At 38.4% G+C, this 19,298-nt stretch overlaps 1 protein-coding gene across 2 annotated transcripts in view; it reads left to right on the top strand.

Moving 5' to 3' along the window:
- plekhg4b (pleckstrin homology domain containing, family G (with RhoGef domain) member 4B) overlaps nt 1–19,298 on the top strand; it is a 33,339-nt gene that overhangs the window by 8,086 nt on the left and 5,955 nt on the right. For both annotated transcript variants that reach the window (XM_075465376.1, XM_075465375.1), the window contains exons 4-17: nt 11,623–11,802; nt 12,381–12,504; nt 12,902–12,995; nt 13,513–13,599; nt 13,880–13,996; nt 14,291–14,389; nt 15,188–15,330; nt 15,423–15,561; nt 15,680–15,802; nt 15,895–16,059; nt 16,404–17,269; nt 17,453–17,702; nt 18,651–18,740; nt 18,881–19,105. In XM_075465376.1, coding sequence (XP_075321491.1) covers nt 11,623–11,802; nt 12,381–12,504; nt 12,902–12,995; nt 13,513–13,599; nt 13,880–13,996; nt 14,291–14,389; nt 15,188–15,330; nt 15,423–15,561; nt 15,680–15,802; nt 15,895–16,059; nt 16,404–17,269; nt 17,453–17,702; nt 18,651–18,740; nt 18,881–19,105 — 2,702 coding nt within the window. The remainder of the gene's footprint in view (nt 1–11,622; nt 11,803–12,380; nt 12,505–12,901; nt 12,996–13,512; nt 13,600–13,879; nt 13,997–14,290; nt 14,390–15,187; nt 15,331–15,422; nt 15,562–15,679; nt 15,803–15,894; nt 16,060–16,403; nt 17,270–17,452; nt 17,703–18,650; nt 18,741–18,880; nt 19,106–19,298) is intronic.

Below are 19,298 nucleotides of genomic sequence, written 5' to 3'. Positions count from 1 at the left end.
GTGTTTTCTTTACTGCTCTCTGTCTGTTTTGCTTTGTGTTGGTCTATGCTGGCTAGCTCAGGAAAGAAGTGATGCGACAGAACCACCCAGGAATTCATGCTGTTTTTAAAACAGATATGCTTCTTCCGTGAATTGAAAGAGGAGGTGAAAACTGAGTGAGTTTTGTTATGTCTCTGATCCGAACCTTGAACTCATTTTGAGGCCAGACCACAGCTGTGAGCTCATATTTTTTAATAAACCGAATGAAAAATGTTGAAATACAGTAGTTAAATATCATCGCTGTTAGGTTTGTGAGATTATCTCAATGGAAACATATTTCAGCTTTTGGGAAGCAGGTTTCTCACTGCAGGGTTTCAAAGACAACAAAGGATCTTGTAAACCCTGTAAACAAACCACCAGGAACCCAGCATCCCACAATGAGATTGCCCTGCAGTGTCACTGGGGATGGGGGATGCACAGATCCCAGATGGATGCCCTCACTGATACTATTTTCTCTGTGAATCAATTAGCCACTGGGGATCCATGAAAAATAGTCTTTCAATCTCTGCTGCTGTATTTAGAGAGTCCGGAAACACGAGACCTGCTCTGACTCATGCCTATCTTAAAAAACGCAGAATAATAGGCTGAATTACCCGTAATGTGTACGAGCAGATGTTTGCAATATCAGAGCTCTGTGATTTATGTGATCGATACATCAAGACCCCGGCAAACTGTGCTGATTTAGCCTCTTTGATGGCTTAAAAACATGACACAGGACAATACTCAGGAGGCTTTACTTTAGGTTTGTCACTTCCTCTCAAAACAAAGCATTTTAGGAAACATGCAGCAAACAGAAGCCTGAGTCGCACAGGAAATGCACTTACTGTTTGAAGACAATAGAGGCTGAGCTGGGAGGGTTTACTGTCACAGGACAGCGCAGGACAATACAAGAGGCCTCAAACTATTTAAAAAGACCACACACAACAGGCGTCCATCAAGCACAGATGCATACCTGCAGAGCTACCCACAGATTTGGTTGAACAATGGCTTTATGTTAAACTGTAGCCCTGTTAGTTAGAATAGCTGGGTTGTGATATAACCAATATTTTTTTTTATGGTAAATGTAATTTTATTTGGTCATTATAATACATGACAAAATGTAAACATCAATTGATTTCTTTAACTATGTAAATGACCAAAAGGGTCTAGGCTGAAGTAAAAATAAACTTATTGTGCCTAGCCCTATTACATACGTTATTTGTAATTCAAAGAAAACAAGACTAGCAAACACAACTGCAGCCGATATTTGACAACTTAACAGAAAACATCTGAACATGACAGAAGATTTAAAGCAAAACAATGTCCATCACTCATACTACAGTTTTATAATTTTCAATTAATAATGATTTATAACTTTTTTTAAATTTTCTACTGTTTTAGAACTTTGTAAGTTCTCATTTAGCTTATTCCACACATTAACACCTTGAATAGAAATACAAAACCTTTTTTTATTCGTTCTAGTTTTAATCTTTTTGAATATACCTGTTCCTCTAAGTTTATACTGACTCTCTCGCTGCTCGAAGAGCTCCTGGACTGGTGATGGGAGCATGTGATTATACGCCTAGTACATCACTACGGCAGTGTTCAATTTAACAAGATCAGGAAATTTAAGTGCGTTTTGGTTAATAAAAAGAGGATTTGTTGGTGTTATATAATTAACTTTATTACCAATTCGGATGGCCTTCTTTTGGAGTAAGTAGATATTATTTATATTTGTTTTATAAGTGTTTCCCCATATTTCCCCACAGTAGTTTAAGTATGGAAGGAATAAAGTATTATAAAGAAGATGAACGGATTTTTTATTTAATAAAGTTTTCATCTTGTTCATTATGGCTATAGTTTTAGCTAATTTGGTTTGAAACACACTAATTTGTTTTTTCCAATTTAATTTTTCATCAATATAAATACCCAGAAATTTGTAATCAGTTACTCTTTCAAGTTCTAAATTGTTTATTTTAATTTAAATTTGATTCTGAACTTTCCGGTTACCAAAGATAATATATTTTGTTTTGTTCAAATTAAGTGAAAGTTTGTTGCTATCAAACCATGACTTTATTTTTGTTAGCCCTTTTTCTACACTTGTTTGTAGCTGTTGTGGGTCTTTACCTGAACAATAGAGACTGGTATCATCAGCGAATAGAACACAGCCGAGTTCTTTCACTGTCTCACCAACATCATTAATGTACATAATAAATAATTTGGGCCCCAAGACAGAGCCTTGTGGAACACCATATGTGGAGACCTTACTCTCAGAGTTTATATTGTACACCTGCACATACTGCTGTCTGTCCTCCAGGTAACTTTTCAACCACGCTAATGCTGTTCCTCTGACACCATATTTTTCCATGTTCTGCAAAAGCAGCCCATGGTCAATGGTGTCGAAGGCTTTACTGAGATCTAAAAACACACCAGCTGTACATTGTTTCTTATCTATTGCTGTAGATATGTTTTCTACAAATTCCATGATAGCCATCGAGGTAGACCTTTTTGACCTGAAGCCATATTGATGGTCGCTGAGCAGATTGTATTTATCAACAAAAGTATCTAGTCTGTTTACAAAAAGCTTTTCTAAAATTTTGGATAATTGGGGCAGAAGAGATATGGGTCAATAATTTGTAAATTGATGCCTATCACCTCTTTTAAAAACTGGAATTACCTTTGCTATTTTCATCTTTCTTGGAAAAATACCTGTTAAAAAAGATTGATTACTGATATATGACAGCGGTGTTGCAATATAATTAATGATGTTCTTCAACAGTTGCATGTCAATGTGAAAACAGTCCTTTGATATTTTATTACTGAATTTATGCACAATTCCAATAATTTCACTCTCATCTGTTGCTCTCAGGAATAGAGAGTTTAGATTTGGTTGTAATTTTTTCCCCACAAATCCTTGTGTATATTTTGTTACTATTTTGTTTGCTAGAGCTGGTCCAACATTAATAAAATAATCATTAAATTCATTGGCTATTTCCCTCATGTCATTTAAAGTGTGATTTTCTTTTTCAAAATAACTTGGGAATTCATGTTTTTTCTTTCCATCATTTATTATGCGGTTTAATATTTTCCATGTCCCTTGAATATTATTTTTTTGCTCTTCTAATAATCTATGATAATAATGCTTTTCAGCGTACCTCATTATATTTGTCAGTTTATTTCTATATTTTTTACATCTTTGTTCTGTTTCTATAGTTCTGTGCTTTAAATGTAATCGATATAATTTCTTTTTCTTTTTACAGGCTTTGACTCTGCCATTTGTAAGCCATGGCCTATTTAATTTAGTTTTTGTTTTAGTTATACATTTGAAAGGACAGTGTTTGTCATAAAGTGTGATCAATGTAGACAAAAATGAATCAAAAGCCTGATCAGGATCAACAGAGGCATAAACCTCCTCCCACGTCTGAGAATTTAAGTCTTCATTTAAAGAGGCAATAGCTTCAGGTGTTCTAATTCTTTTTTTTTTAAATTTATATTTTATTGTTTTTCCAGGGGAAGGGGAAGTGGGGAGCAACACACATTAAGAACAGAACTATGTACATACAGGGAGTTTGTCACATACATATACATACAATAGGGTACATTTGTATTATATAATCATATTAATAAGGTCGAGCTGTTTGGCCACTTGGCTGGGACAAAGAAATACCATTTCAGCCATCGCTATAAAAAGCGTTCGTAATGGCTTTTTTGCTGGCCACCAGCAGAATGTTCATTAAGTATTTGTCCACTTTCAGCCAGTCTTGAGGAACACATCCTAGATACAACGTCTTAAAGTCCAGTGGCAAATCTTCTCTAAAGATATCTTGTAATGAATTATGTATTTCTGACCAAAAACCTTGAATTTTTGGGCATTCCCAAAAAACATGGTGGTGATTTGTAACTTGTTGACCACATTGTCTCCAGCAGAGAGGGGTGGTGTCATTGAATTTAGATTTCTGGGATGGCGTAATAAAGTATCTGATGAAGTTCTTCCAGTTAAATTCCCGCCAGGTCATTGAACTGGAGCATTTCCATTGATATTGCCAAATTCTTTTCCATTCTTCATCTGATATTTCATTTCCTGTTTCCCTTTCCCATTTTGCTTTAATATATGTTGTGGAGTGAGTGTTGAACTGTGATAGGCAGTTATACGTGGCTGATATAAAACCTTTACTTAGGTTTGAATTGTATGCTCTTCTGAACAGTTCAATAAAGTTGTGATTTATCTCTGTTATATTTTTAACCTTTGTGTTAACATAATGTCGCAGCTGTAGGTATCTGAAAAAGTCTTGCTTATCTAATAGGTGCTTGTCCTGTAACATCTCAAAACTGAACATTGAGTTATCTTTCATAATGGTACATAAAGCTGTTATTCCTTTTTCTGTCCATATTTGGAATCTATTATCCATTGTATTTGTTGTAAAATCAGAATCATATGAGCACCATTTCAGAGGGAGCAAGTCTCCCTCTAATTTATACATTTTCAGCATATTTTTCCACACTTTCAAAGTAAATTTTACCCATGGGTTATCTGTTTTGTGTATGTAGTGTTTTAATTTGGAATCTGCTATAACTGCTTGTATAGGGATGGGAAGCAGCCTGTCTTCAATGTCTTTCCATTGTGCAAGGTATGATGGGTTGCACCAGCATAATATTGTTCTTATCTGAGCCGCAAAGTAATATTCTTTAAGAGATGGTAAGGCCCAACCTCCCTTTTCTTTCTTTAGTTGTAGTGTTTTGAGGCGGACCCTTGGTCTCTTCCCCTGCCATATATATCTAGACAACATTTTGTCCCATTCATTAAATTGACTCTGGGATATTTCTATTGGCACAGTCTGGAATAAATACAGCAACCTTGGTAGTATGTTCACTTTTATGGATTGTATCCTTGAGCTGAAGCTATGAAAGGGAATGAGGTTCCACCTTGAAATGTCCTCTTTAATCTTTTTATCTAGAGGGGAGTAGTTATAATCTGATAGTTTGGAAAGATCTTTTGGAATAGTGATACCCAGGTACTTAATATGTTTTGTTTGCCATGGCCATGGGTATTTGGTCTTTATCTCAACTGGTATATCATAGTTATAAGATAATACTTGGGTCTTGCTTACATTGACCTTGTACCCTGACAGTTCCCCATACTTCTCCAGTGCTACCATTAGTTGGGGTAAAGAGTGTGTTGGGTCGCTGAGATAGGTTATCACATCATCTGCATAACAAGTTATCTTCTGTTCTCTTTCTGCAAGATTTATACCTTTGATTTCTGAGTTTTGTCTTATATATTGAGCAAGTGGTTCAAGAAAAAGTGCAAACAATAGTGGTGACCAAGCGCATCCTTGTCTTGTTCCCCTCTCTAGGGTGAAACTATTAGAGAGATGACCATTAACTTTGACCCTTGCTGTAGGGTTATCATATATTGTTTGCATGGTATTGATGATCTTATTGTGGAAATTAAATCTGTGTAGGACTCTGTATAGTAAGGCCCAGGAGACCGAGTCAAAAGCTTTCTCTGCGTCTATACTAATCATTATTGCCTCCATTTTGGTCTTAATTACTTGGCTAAGAATGTGTAAGGTCCGTCTTATGTTATCTTGTGTTTGGCGTTGGTGTATAAAACCTGTCTGATCATTGTGGTTCAGGTGGGTCATTAACTTCTCAAATCGCCTGGCCATTATGGAAGTAAACATCTTATAATCTAAATTTAAAACAGATATTGGTCTATATGATGCACATTTAGTTTTATCTTTGCCTTCTTTTGGAATGGCTGATATAATTGCCTCATTCCAGCTTGGAGGTATTTGTGATTTTTCCAGGGTCCAATTCAGTGTGGGGAGTATGACCGCGATTAATTCACTTTTAAACTCTTTGTACCATTCTGCTGTATATCCGTCGGAGCCTGGGGATTTACCCACTATCAGTTTGCTAATTGTGGCTAGCAATTCACTTTCTGTTATCTCAGCTATAAGTGTATTGTTCTGTTCCTCTGACAGAGTAGGCAATTGCAATGAGTTTAAAAAAGTGTCAGTCTGAGATATACTTCCTCCTGGGACTCTGGTGTATAAGCTTTTGTAGTATTTCTCAAATGCTTCATGAATTTCACTTCACTCTGAGGGAATAGCTCTCTCCAAATGTCAATAAGGCCAACATCTTTAAAAAGTGTGTTGACGTTTTTAACTAACTTCGTTTCATCTGGTTTCTCACTTGAACAATCAAGTTTTGGTTGTAAATGAATATTAAGATCTCCCCCACATATAAGAAGACCCTCAGTTTCTGTTGTCATCATTTCAGTTAATTTTTGAAAAAAGGATTTATCACTTCCTGGGGGTGCATAAATGTTAAATAATGTGACTATGTTTCCATCTATCTTTCCTTTAACTAGGACATATCTACCCTCTTTATCTTTTATTTCAGATAGTTTTTCAAAGATAACTTTTTTGGAGATAAGGATTGCCACTCCTCTTCTGTGTCCTGATTTATATGATGAGAAAAATAATTCGTTAAAACCCATTGTTTTCAGTTTTCCATGTTCCTTGTCATTTAGGTGGGTCTCCTGTAAATAAACCACATGTGCCTTTTCTTTTTTCATTTTCGATAGAATTTTAGATCGCTTAATAGGATTTAACAGCCCGTTAACATTATATGAGATTATTTTAGTGTTATTACCAGCCATTTGTATTGTCTGTGTATCCTTATTTTGTGACAAAAATAAAATGTTTCACTCCCTGTGACAACAATGAAAATAAAACTTACATACCAAAACAAGAAATAAGAAAACAGTGATTCCAAGGCAGGGGTCTCTAAACGACCCTTTGCTGATCTAGAATGAACATCTAGCGTGGGAGGAAAGCCTCTCCTTTCCATGAGGTGAGGGCCTCCCCTAAAAAATAAAAAATCCTCATATAAGACAAACAAAAGAGAATTTCCAGGTGGTTTTGATCCCACCTGTGCCTCCAGCTTCAGGTGTCTTCTGCTGAGTGAGAAGAAAAAATCTCTCCCTACCACCAGAGGCGTATTTGCACCCTGTCCTCTGTACACACATATAATATGAAAATTAAGTAGCCTATTTGTGTAGTAAACTGAAGATTTGGTTAACTAGAGCAAGCCAGCAATGAGTTATATAAGATAGAAATAAAATATTGGCTGCCTTTATATAGCCCATATAAATGAATAAGTACAAATAAATAAATAAAAAATAATGACCATAAAGCCCAGTTTTAAACCGCAACCAAAATGTTTTTTTTCCACAAAGGCAAGGAAATGAAGACCATTGTACAGTTTAAGTTATATGGAAAACAATTTTCATAACTGTCACATTGTCAATTGGAACCAAGTCTGCATTCTCTCTCATGCGTTAAAATCGCTGAACTCGAGAAGAGCGAGAAGAAAAAAAGAGAGAACAGAGTGGCTGGCGTATTAATTATAAGAGTAATGAATCAAAATATGTCCCCATAGTTCTCTGTGAGTGCATACCTGAAAGGTATCACTCTACAGTTGTAACGGTCTCACCATGTACGTTGAGAAAACCTTGCATGGCTCGCAGTAGGTTGCCGTCCATCCGCGCTCGGCTGCTCTTCCCACTCCAGCCCATGTGATGCAGATCTCTCTCCCGTCGTTCTTCTTTGGATAGCTCCACTTCGATTCCCAAGTGTCGCAGGCCCTCTGCTGCCTTCCACGCAGCATCGAAAACCAGGGTTGCGTCTTGTGTGAACACCTTCAACTTCGCTGGGTAGGGGCTTTGGAATTTGCTTGGCTTTCAATTGCTTTTTGATGGGCGCATATTCCATTCTCCTCTTCTGCAGCGTAGGAGAGTAATCGTGGCTCAGCGTAATCCTCTCTCCCTTGTAAGTTAAATTCTTCTCCTTCCATGCTTTCTCCAGCTCTAGTTGTTTAGTTTGAAAGTTGTGAAACTTCAAGACAAAAGACCTTGGGTTTGCCGTCGGGCTGGTGGGTTTTTGTATAAGGGACCTATGAGCACGGTCCAGTCGTAGTTCAAATTCGGCCGGCAGTTTAAGAAGTTCGTGAAGAAATTGGTCAATCCACAGGATTGTATCTCCTTCCTCTGAGCCTTCTTTAATAATAAGGGACAGGGAGCTAACCTCTCAGGCAGCTGCACGGCTCATGACGTCCCAGGTGTTCTAATTCTAATCATTTGATATTGTTTTATTTTTTCTTTCATTGGTTTGACAGTTTGAATAAGTTGATGGAAAATGCTAAACACGGGAAAATGATCACTTATGTCATTTATAAGTAATCCTGATGTGATTTGACTTCCTAGTTGATTTGTGAATATATTGTCGATCAATGTTACTGTGTCTGTTGTGATTCTTGTTGGTTTAAGTATCAGTGGAAATAGACTATTGCTAAACATGGCTGTGGTAAATTCTGTGGTCTTAACATTTTGTTGTGGGTTCAGAAGGTTGATATTGAAATCTCCACATACAATATGGACCTTTCTTGAACTTCTAAACAAGTTATCTATCAATTGGTTGAATTGATCCAGACCTGATCCCGGTGGTCTGTATACACAAGTAACTATTATGTGTTTTGATTTCTCTAAGTTTATTTCAACTGTCAGGCACTCAAGCACTCCATCGACAGCTATAGTTTTACTAGGCATCTCTTTACATTTGAATTTTGAGTCCACATACAGTGCAACTCCCCCACCTTTTTTTCCAGGCCTACTTAATGTAAACAGTGTATAACCCTCTATTTCTACATCACTACCCTTTACAGTATCAAGCCAGGTCTCAGATACAGCAATAACACTGAACTTTTTAAACTGTTTTAAATACTCTTTGATGTTATTGTAATTTTTATACAGACTCCTGCTATTGAAATGAACCACAGTAAAAGCTCCTTCCATATTGATACGTTTAAATTCATCATCTGTAAAATATTTACAATCATTTCTTATGTTATTGTTGTAAAATTGACTATCAGGATCTATACTATTTCCAAACTCATTTACTTTATAATTTGCTGTATCTCCTATATTTAAATTTGTGTCCACATAATTTACATATAATTCATTTATATTATCATTCATCGTATGCACAATTTCACTGTCATAAGTTTCTTCCAATATACTCAGAAAATCATTTTCATTTACATCCATCTATTTGGTGTTACTTTTACAGCCATGACAATCATACATATAAACAAACGCTCTTTCTTGCATACAAGGAGTCCATTGGTCCAAAACATCCCATTGTTAGTAAGTCCCACTTCCAAATTCTCCCTTCCTTATGCTGTCCCAAGTCCAACAATAATGTAACCGTCTTGTCCATGACAACAAACTGTCCACAACACTGTCCGTTAATGTTTATAATCCATAACAAAATAATAGTAATTCCCATGTTGTCTTTACTCAAGGTTCCCAGAATAGTTTTCTTCAAGAATGAAAAACCAGTTATGTCCCAATCCAGAAGAGGCTTGACACTTAGACTCATTCTTTCCACCTTATTTCCACATATAATCCATTTACAGTCCATTTTGTTTACTTTGCCAGACTCAAACTTAATCTCTCCTTTCACGAAGGTACTCAAAATAAATACTAAGTTTAACATCTTCATCATCTGTATTGTTCAAGGTCTTGTCGTTCCCTTACCAGTATGACTTTGGACTGCTCCGGGGTGGACCCGATCAGCTGTATGAACACCTTGCAGTTTCGTGTCCATGTTGATTTGATCTTGTTATTTTTCTTCAAGATTCGGGCTTCTCATGCAATTTCAGACTTTTTCTTAGTTAAGTGCTCATTCAAGTAAACTTCAGATCCTCTCAGTTTCTTGCCTTGTCGTAGTAACTCAACTTTGTGTTTCCTGCTCATAAGGCGCAGGATGATTGCAGGTTTTACTTTATCTCTGCGCGGAAGCGTGTGGCAAGCTGAGATATTGTTTGCATCCAGGTGAATGTCCTTGCCTTTCAAAAATTGCAAAACTTGCCCCTCCAGCGTCAGTTGATCACCTGGCTCCGCGTCCTCACCAACATTTCTTCCCATGGCTACTGCTCTGGCGTAGGAGCGGGGTTTGATATATGAGTAATATATTTGTGTAGAAAACAGTTCAAATGACTTGTCATCAAGTCAGAATAAAATGCCAAAAGTAATGGGTTGTGTTGATACAAGAGAACTTGTATATTTTCACAAAGACCAGAGTGAAATATCTGGGCTGAAGTCAAGTCTTCTAAACATACTGACCAATAAAAGCTCATTAGACATGTTTTGACAGGCTTTGAGCGCAACAAATCAAATATATGGAGATGTTTTTTTTTATGTGTCTATATCAGGGTTCTGCCACTTAATTATGGTTATTTGGTATAGTTATCTTCTAAAAGTTATGTGACGAGGGAAAATTCTTATTCCCCGGGATTCAAAATGTCATAGATACAGGCTTGGAAAATAACTAGTTGGATGTAACCGAGCAATGAAATTACAAATGAACTATTAATCTGACAAGCATTGAGAACTGTACTGTTGCTGAATTACAGTTACTAAAAAGCTTACATTACTTTTTTTTTTTCAGCAAAAAGCTTGTATGTAGAGTACCTTGCTGATTTTGTTGTTTTGAGCCTTTGCTGTTCATGAATGCCATCTTTTGGCATAATTCCCGTCACTGCAAGTAAACACTATTAACGGTAGAGTGGCTTACAAAAAGCTGATGCTTCATTTAGAAAGGGGAAGCTGTGTTGTTTAGATAGCTTCTCTTGTCTGAGTTTGCACCACCTCTTATCTACCATTCAAGTCAGTGTGTATTGTCCTAAGCAACCTAAGCAAGTCTGTTTTTACCTGCAACCAGCCTCCGAAGCCTCTCGATTAACACGACTTTAATGTTTACAACTTGTTTATCAGCGCTGAAAGAAAATGCTGTTAATATTCAAATGCAAATTAAAATTAAAATTCAAATCTAAACCTGAGGAAACTTCTACTGCCTGTAGAGGACTTTCTAGCCTTACTGCTCAGTGTGAAACATGTAGAGGAAAATTGATCAAAAAGTCATCAAACTTTGATGAGACAGGGAAATATTACTCTTATTATATATATTTTTTTGTTTTCAAAAGCAACTGTCCCAAGAAAAGCTTTGAGTTGCTAAACTTTTAGTTTGGCATTAGATGGGCCAACAAAAGGAAATAAGTCCCAGCATTAAAAATTATGATATTGTGATATTAGAAATAATATGGCATTTTAGCATTAAAAACCACAAAAAATGAAGATTTTCGCTGATACATTTTTTGCCCATAAAATCATGTCGGGTGCAGTTACAGCATTCTGTTGGAATATTTGCTGTTTTAGCAATCTGAATGCACATGATTCCTGTAAACAGAGCCTCCAGCTACGCCAGGCTCAATAGGAGGGGGTGAAGATAAGAAAGTCTAATAACACCAGTGTTAGCCATGACTAAGCCTGACGAAACACCTGGATTCCATGATGACTCAAGGTGAACTCACTAATTGAGCACATCTATCTTCCCACTAATAAACACTTGTTTCTTGAGGGGCTAAAAAGTACAGACTGGTGAAAGTAAACTTCTAATTATACTGAATGTTCTTTATTTTTGAACATAGGTAAACATCTATCAAACTGATGCTCACTCGTTATATTTATCTCCACAGGACAGCGTGATGACTGCAAAACAAGTGGCGAAGAGTCACACAGTCCCAAAGCTGCCAACGGGATGACCGTGACGCTGGCTTCAGATCGGAGCTCTTCTTTCGACAATAATTCAGCCTTCCCCAAACTGATGTCAGATGTCAGGCGAGAGCTGCTCACTTCAGGGGCCGTGATCTTGCCAGGTGGGGTTTCTCATTCCCAACCATCAGTTTGTCTTATGTGTCTATTTCACTTATCAGCCAAAGTCATTCACTGGTTTAAAATGTTGTGACACATAATTGTTGGGAAATATTTCCCTTATTTCATGTGTGTTGCCAACACGTAAACTATGAAATAGAGTTTTTATTAGAGTTTGGCTTAATCAGATTTAGATGCCTGTGTATAGCATTTAGTGGTGAAATAGTAAATTATTTATTAGCTCCTTGTAATATACTTTTATACTATTATACAGTTTTTTTAAGAACATCTCATTAAAATCATGAAATACACACACCCAACACAAATTTTCCTCAACTTTTTCCCTGCTTTTTTTTAATATTAGTCTTTTACTTATGGAAAATATCATATATTGTTGTGCAGTCCTTCATTTAGCCCATTGTTTTCTCACTCTCGCTTATTTGTAATGAAAAGATTATGAAACCTTTTCCTAAAGGTGGCATGGGTTCCTCCCCTCATTTAAAGGTTATCATGAACACGATTACACTCTAAAGCGTCTTCAGTTTTTGTTCTAAAGTGTTGACCACCCTGCCATCTCTTCCAGGAAACAGAGATCGCAGTGGGAGAGCTGTGCTGCAGGTGTGTACAAGAGCTCAGGCGTGGGCAGGCGAGACGTCCACAGTCAACGACCTAACATGTTTACTAGGCTACTACCACTCAACTCTGCGGTATGTCTCACATGCTCAGGTTTAATCACTATTAAGCAACACAGGATTGTTGGAAAAAAAATAGCAATTAAACAAATAAATTACCTGTTTAAATAACTTTTTTTTTACTCTTGGGGCGAGCACAAACACAGTCCTATAAAACATTATCAATACAACTGACTGAATTTTTAACACCTTTACGGTGTTCCCACTGCATCCGTTATAATGCAGCAGACAAGTGATAAAACGTTTGAAATGAAGATCAGTATTTTTGGAAATCTTTTAAATACCCCCTACACCCAACTTCACAATTCATGAGATTTCTCAGTTGTGATAGAGGGTGTACCAATTTTTGTGTAGCACATGCAACCAGGTGTTTAACAAAGACAGTGCACTAACTGTAATACTCTGGTTTTAGGAAAGAAAGACGTGATCAAGGTCTAACTGTTGTAATAGACAGTAGAAGGCAGCAGCCGGTTCCAGCTCTGTTGTCATCTCTGTCTGAATTTCAGGTGAGCCTGCAGTGGAAAAATATGTAATTACCATCCAAACACGCCCAAAGGCCTTTTCAACCCTGCAGAAGTATCTGCTGTCCTCTGAGCTTCATTGCTATGTCTCCTCATTAAAGTAATGGCACGCTGTCATTCCTTACACGTTCGCTATTGTTCTGCCTCACAGTCTCTGACACTGTGTGGCTTGTGTTTTTGAAGAGGCACACCTTAAAGTTGTAGTGCATGCACTTCCAAGACATTGTGTTTTTTAAAAAAAAGCCTGGCCTTAAGGCTCTTGTGGAGAGGCCAGTCCATACTTGTCTGTTTTTAACCACACGCTGGGCGTGGATTGGCTGCAGCCAACTCACAAGATGCATAGCATCATATAATGGTAATGAGTTTCTGTCAGGTTTCTGTAGGAATGTAAGACTGTAATTCTTTTTTTTTTGTACTGTAGTTCACTTCAGAAACAAACATGCATAATTCATTGATCCTTATCTAAAGTGAGTGTACAATTGCCTGTGCTTGTTGTTCTCAGGCTTTAGTACCAAATGCACTTTACTCCGTTCTGTTCCTGGTGGACAAGGAGCTATCAGCCAAACTTGATAAAGACATCAATATTCAGGTAAACAAACAAAAAAACAAAGACTCTTTATCTTGTTTTATAATTGATCAAAGTAGTTTTAATAAAGAGATTTGCATCAGTTTAAACAACTTTGTTACTGGATATAGATTTGATTAATTCTTATCTTACCTCCATCCTACAAGCTCTGATGACAGAGATTAAAGCTGAGCAGAAGTTGGGCTGTAGCAGCATTAGAATGCTATTGCCTAAGGGCACCAAAAGTGGCACACTTTGACAAAGACCTTTGTGTTTGTTTGCATTTTTCTTCTCTGTTGCTCAGACTGAGACGCTGTCATCCCTGAAGGCCCTGTCGAAGCACATTGACCTAACCCAGCTCACACGAGACCTGGAGGGCACCTTCAGCTACGACCACAACCACTGGATCAGCTTCAGGCAGGTGGGTGTGACAGAGGTGGCTGGACTGTGGCCAGTATCAGAAATATATTTCGCAAACTCAGCTTGGCTTGGAAGACATTGTTTTTTTGTTTGTTTGCTTCCAGTTTACATTGCAAGAAACTTGTAGCACGAGAAAAAGGAATAGTTGCAATTTCGCCGAAGCTGTGCACAGTTACTGGAAATGACATCTCTGAGCCAGTTGAAACATGATCAGTTTCACATTTGGCAACAGTTTTGTTTTGACTTATGCTAATAATCTCCCTCTGTCACTTTTTCCTTTCTTGTTTTCTTGCAGAAAATTGAACCATTTGCCAGCAGCTGCAGTGCAGCCATCGCCTCCCTTCAGGACTCTATCAGCACACTGAGCGCCAGCGGCGACCTTAAGACCTCTAAGGTCAGGACCAAACTCTGCAGGCAGTCTGCCCTTCTTGTATAAGTGTCTCCTCTGACACACAATAGCTGCTTGGATTTTTGAGCAGCTGAGGAGCTGTTCTGGTGTTAGCTTCCATGATGGTTGCGAAGACAAGATCAATAACCTTTATAGTATTTAGCTTTGAATTATAAGAGCTTCAGTACAGTAGTAAACCCTGACCAACACACTAAGTGCCAAGTCTTTTCAAATCTATTTAAATGACAAAGTACAAATATAACAGAGATGGAAGAGATCAGTCTTCAAGAGATTTGTAAAAGTAGAATGTTACTCCAGCTCTAAAAGATTTGGTACCATGTGTCACCATCCTGGAACCATAAAACGAGAACAGCGAGTTTCATTGGGAGGACATTTTAAGTGCAGTTTTTATGTCGATATTGTGCTGGATGGACTGATTGGCTGGGACCAACCGTTCAGTTTAAAAGACAGTTTGTCGAAGGAAACATTCTTTTACCTATGTGAATATTTCAGACAGACAAGTTGAGATTTTCAGACAGAGGCATCTGTCTTGTTGGGTGTCATCTGTGTAGCCCCTCAGTGTGTTGTGTTGTTTTTTGTGCATGTAAAAAAAGTCTACAAAGAGCCTGACGACCACAACAGGAAGGCATTATTCTCTCCCACAGAAGATCATGATTCTGATATGCCTGAAAAGACTAATTTGCTGTCAAAGCCTTTCTTTTGATCTTTTGCCTTTTTTTTTTTTTTTTAACTTCCATTGCAAAACTGCAGCCGTTCATTTGTCACTGTTTGTATTTAAATCAGGAGGTGTCTGAGGTGTTAGAACAGCAGAGGCATCTCATGAAGTGTGTGCTAGATGACACTCGTCTAAACAGCCTGCGCCTAGAAGGAGGAACTGTACTCGCTCGCATCAGGAAGGAAGAGGCCTGCGAGAATGAGAACTACAGGTACAGCTGGAGGACAGGGTGGCCTTGTGATGATTAAAATTAAACTCCCTACATCCTGTGTGAATATTATTGCTTTGTTTTTTTTTTTCCAGGGACACCGTTGACATCTTGAATGAACTGTACAACCAAGTAGATGAAGAGGTTCATAAGCTTGTGATCTTGTCCAACAAGTCACAGAAAGAGTTAGAGAGCCTGCTGGAGGTGCGCAAGTTTGAGGAGCAAACGCAGCAGGTGATCTCAAATTTTTACTTGCATCGTGACATTATCACCTGTTCTGCAGATCTTTGGTAGCTTTTTCATCTGTTGTGATGAAATACTCACTTGATAAGCAATCCCTTATCCTTTTCAGATAAAACACTGGTTTAGTGTAGCAGGAGAGAAGCAGCTCGCGCCTCTGGAATCGATGACTCTGTCTGTGGCCAAAATAAAGGAGATGAGAGAGAGTTTGGACCAATTTCTGGAGGAATCAGTGGTAAAAAGCGCTACCGTATATATATATATTTCCATGTCAACTTGACTGTGCAACTGTTGAAGGACAGTTATATCAATCTATTTTCCTCTTAGCACCAGCAGAGGCTTGGCCTACAACTTGTGAAAGAGTCCCCAAAGTCCCTTCCAGGTTCGGCTCTACTTGACTTCAAACAACATCTGGGTTCCATCTTAAGCAGAGTGGAGCAGAGGAAGGCCAAACTAGACATCCTAACGAACCTGCATGAGTTTTATGACTCGGTAAGTATGAAGAATCAATCTGTAGTGTCTTCTATAAAAAGTGATGTGATGTAACAATTGTAAAAAAAGATTCTAATGATATCTTTGTCTCCATCGTGACATTTAAATTTTAACCAAATTTTAGAATTCCCACTAAATAGAAAACATGAATCAGGCTGTTTCCATGACATGTTTCCATTAGATTACTTAGGACTGTGTAGATGATTCAATAAAACAGCGTATCTGACAGAAAAATGGACTTCAGGAATACTGTTTCATCATTACATCAAAATCCACATTAGAAAACCTTAACAGAAACATACTGTATGATATAAGAATGTAAAACCACTCTTTCACATCTGCAGGCGAACCAGTGGATGGCCCACTGTCAGACGTATTTCCGTCAGCTGAGTCTGGACAACTCAGATGTGACATTTTCACCCGCTGTGGTGCAGATTCTGGAGGATTATTGCACCGAGGCGTCCAAGTTCTCCATGGACAACTTCAGCCAGCTCAATAGCATGGTGGTCTCACTGCATAGTCCTCAGCAGCTGCAGCAGTGGAACACTGTGTGGCTAAAATGTCAGCAGACAAAACAGCAGCTGGAAGACACTTTAGCTCGAGCCTCGACGTCGGCCTCAAACGCCACCACTGACGATGCGGTGGGTTCTATAAAGGCTGCAGAGAATCCGGTTGTCACTCCAGAACACTATGGAGCTAATGGATGTGTGTCTTTACCCACCGCAATCACATCTTTGACTTTCGAGGACAGGAAGATTCACTCAGCTGGGCCTTTCCCCAAGAGCCCCCCCGGTTCAGTCTCATCGTCGACGCACTTCCCTTTCCCACCCGACGGTGAAAAAAAACTGAGCTCGTCCACGTTTGATGACACGGACAGCGACTGCACCATCGACTCGACTGTCTCCTGCCACTCCGAGCCCGTGTACTCCAAGGCCACCCGGCTCCGCAAGCAGCCTATGAAGAAGATCATGAAGAAGACCATGAGTTACGAGCTGACCCCAAGGGACGTTAGTCACTCAGATGTCAGCCACATTCATGGCTATACAGGTGTTTACATTAAGGGTTTGGAGGTGGCCAATAATGTGTCTGCAGAGAAGAAGCTGCAGAGGCCTGATGTGATGACTCCTGCATTAGGACGCAGCCGCAGTATGTCCACGCCAACCAGGATCCATAACAGACACAGTGATGGAGAGGGCAAGAAACAGAGCAGGTGAGGTAGTAAACCAGTGATACTGAGCATAAACTGGGATCTCACTGTATGCGTATGTCGTAAAGTTCCGTATGGCTCGTAAATACTTGTTATTAACTATTGTTTTGCCATTACCTCAAGTTGCTCGATTGTAGTGTAAATGTCATCATTCTTACAATGTATTTCCGTCTTTCTGTTCACCAGTAAAGTGCAGCACATCATGGATGAAATGATTTCCACAGAGAGGGAGTACGTTCGCTCTCTCAGCTACATCATTGAGCATTATTTCCCTGAGATGGAGCGCCTCGACTTGCCTCAGGACCTGCGCGGGAAGCGCAGCATCATTTTCGGGAATGTGGAGAAATTGTGGGACTTCCACAGCCAGTACTTCTTGAAGGAGTTGGAGGCATGCGCCCACTCCCCGCTGTCCATCAGCAGCTGTTTTCTGCGACATGTGAGTCCAGACAGTCGGAGTGTCTTGAGTTGCACCTTTGTCAGTGTAGAAACAGCATTTCCAGTGGAGTCTTTAGGAGAATTTAGGAAAATGAATAAAGAAAGAGAAGTATAAAAAAGGAATGAATAAAAGAACAGGGAAGGTAATAGAAAAATGTGAAAACATATAGAAATAGATCTAAGAATAAATAGATAAATAGACGGATGAATAAAGAAATAAGATACAGAAACAGTAGAAAAAAGCCAAAGCCTTGCAGAAATTGGTTAAAATTATTCTTTATATTTAGTTGTTTATCATTATGTTTACATTTTCTCTTAAGTTATTTGATCTTTATGTTATTTATTTTTATATTTGTACATTTTATTGTAGATATTGTTCATTACTCTTTACAGTTCTGTGATTTGAATGATTTGATTTTATATTTTTTCACTCTACATTCCCACAGTTTTATTCCCATATGTCTGTTTCTATTTTCACATTTTACATTTACTTAATAATAATTCTTCTTATTATTTAATTTGATAGTTCAACATTTATTATTTACCGAGTTATTTTATTAGTGATTTGGTTTTTCTTTCTTTCTTTGAATATTTCCATATTTATTTTCCTATTCTCTTACAGGTGAAGTTTTCATGATATTCCTATAAATTTATAGCTGCCATCAACACTGAAATAGTAGTTTTCACCAGTAATTACTGACTTTTTGAGAGTCATGTTTTTTTTGTTGAATGTCATGGTTTCACTATCCCTCAGCGTCATTAGAGTATGTATAGCCATCTGTTGCAGTCACCTGTCAGCTTCATAATGCATATCAGGTGGCTCAACCCGTACATTTGCATGTATGATCTCTGGAGAGATGAGTCCCTCGTTGTGTTTGACAAGCCATACTGAAATGTCAGCATACTTTGAGCTGTAGCCTGTGTTGTAACTTGTCAATATTGTATGCAGGAGGATCAGTTTGGAATGTATGCTCTGTACAGCAAGAATAAGCCGCAGTCTGATGCCCTGCTCAGCAGCCATGGGAATGAATTCTTCAAGGTGCGTCTGGAAACTCTGCTCTGTTTGCATTTTTCACACAGTGACTGATCCCAGGGTCAAGATACTAGATGCAAAATTACACCGGAGGGAAAGAGAAAAACTAATACCACGATAATCCTGCTCACTGTTTCTCCCTCCAGAATAAGCAAATGGAGCTCGGAGACAAGATGGATTTGGCATCTTACTTGCTGAAGCCCATTCAGAGGATGAGTAAATATGCACTGCTGCTTAAAGATCTGATAAAGGAGTGCAGCCAGTCCCAGGAGCAAGAGCTGAGTGACCTCCGCACCGCGGAGGAGATGGTCAAGTTTCAGCTTCGCCATGGCAACGACCTGCTTGCCATGGATGCTATTCGTGGGTGTGATGTAAGTACTACTACACACACACAGAGCCATAAGGCATAAGCACTGCTCTACATTATTATAAGGCTTTCTGTCAACACAGAGGTCATTAAATTTATTTTAGAAATGGAAGTCATCTAGTGATGTTTACAGTAGTGTGAGGTCAGAGTCCCACGAGGAATTGTATTGTTCTCTCTGACGCATGTGAGCGGCCATG

Source organism: Odontesthes bonariensis, chromosome 5 (assembly GCF_027942865.1).
Source record: "Odontesthes bonariensis isolate fOdoBon6 chromosome 5, fOdoBon6.hap1, whole genome shotgun sequence".
NCBI lineage: Eukaryota > Metazoa > Chordata > Actinopteri > Atheriniformes > Atherinopsidae > Odontesthes > Odontesthes bonariensis.
Note: the sequence above shows the minus strand (reverse complement) of the source record. Positions and strands in the feature narration are given on the sequence as shown.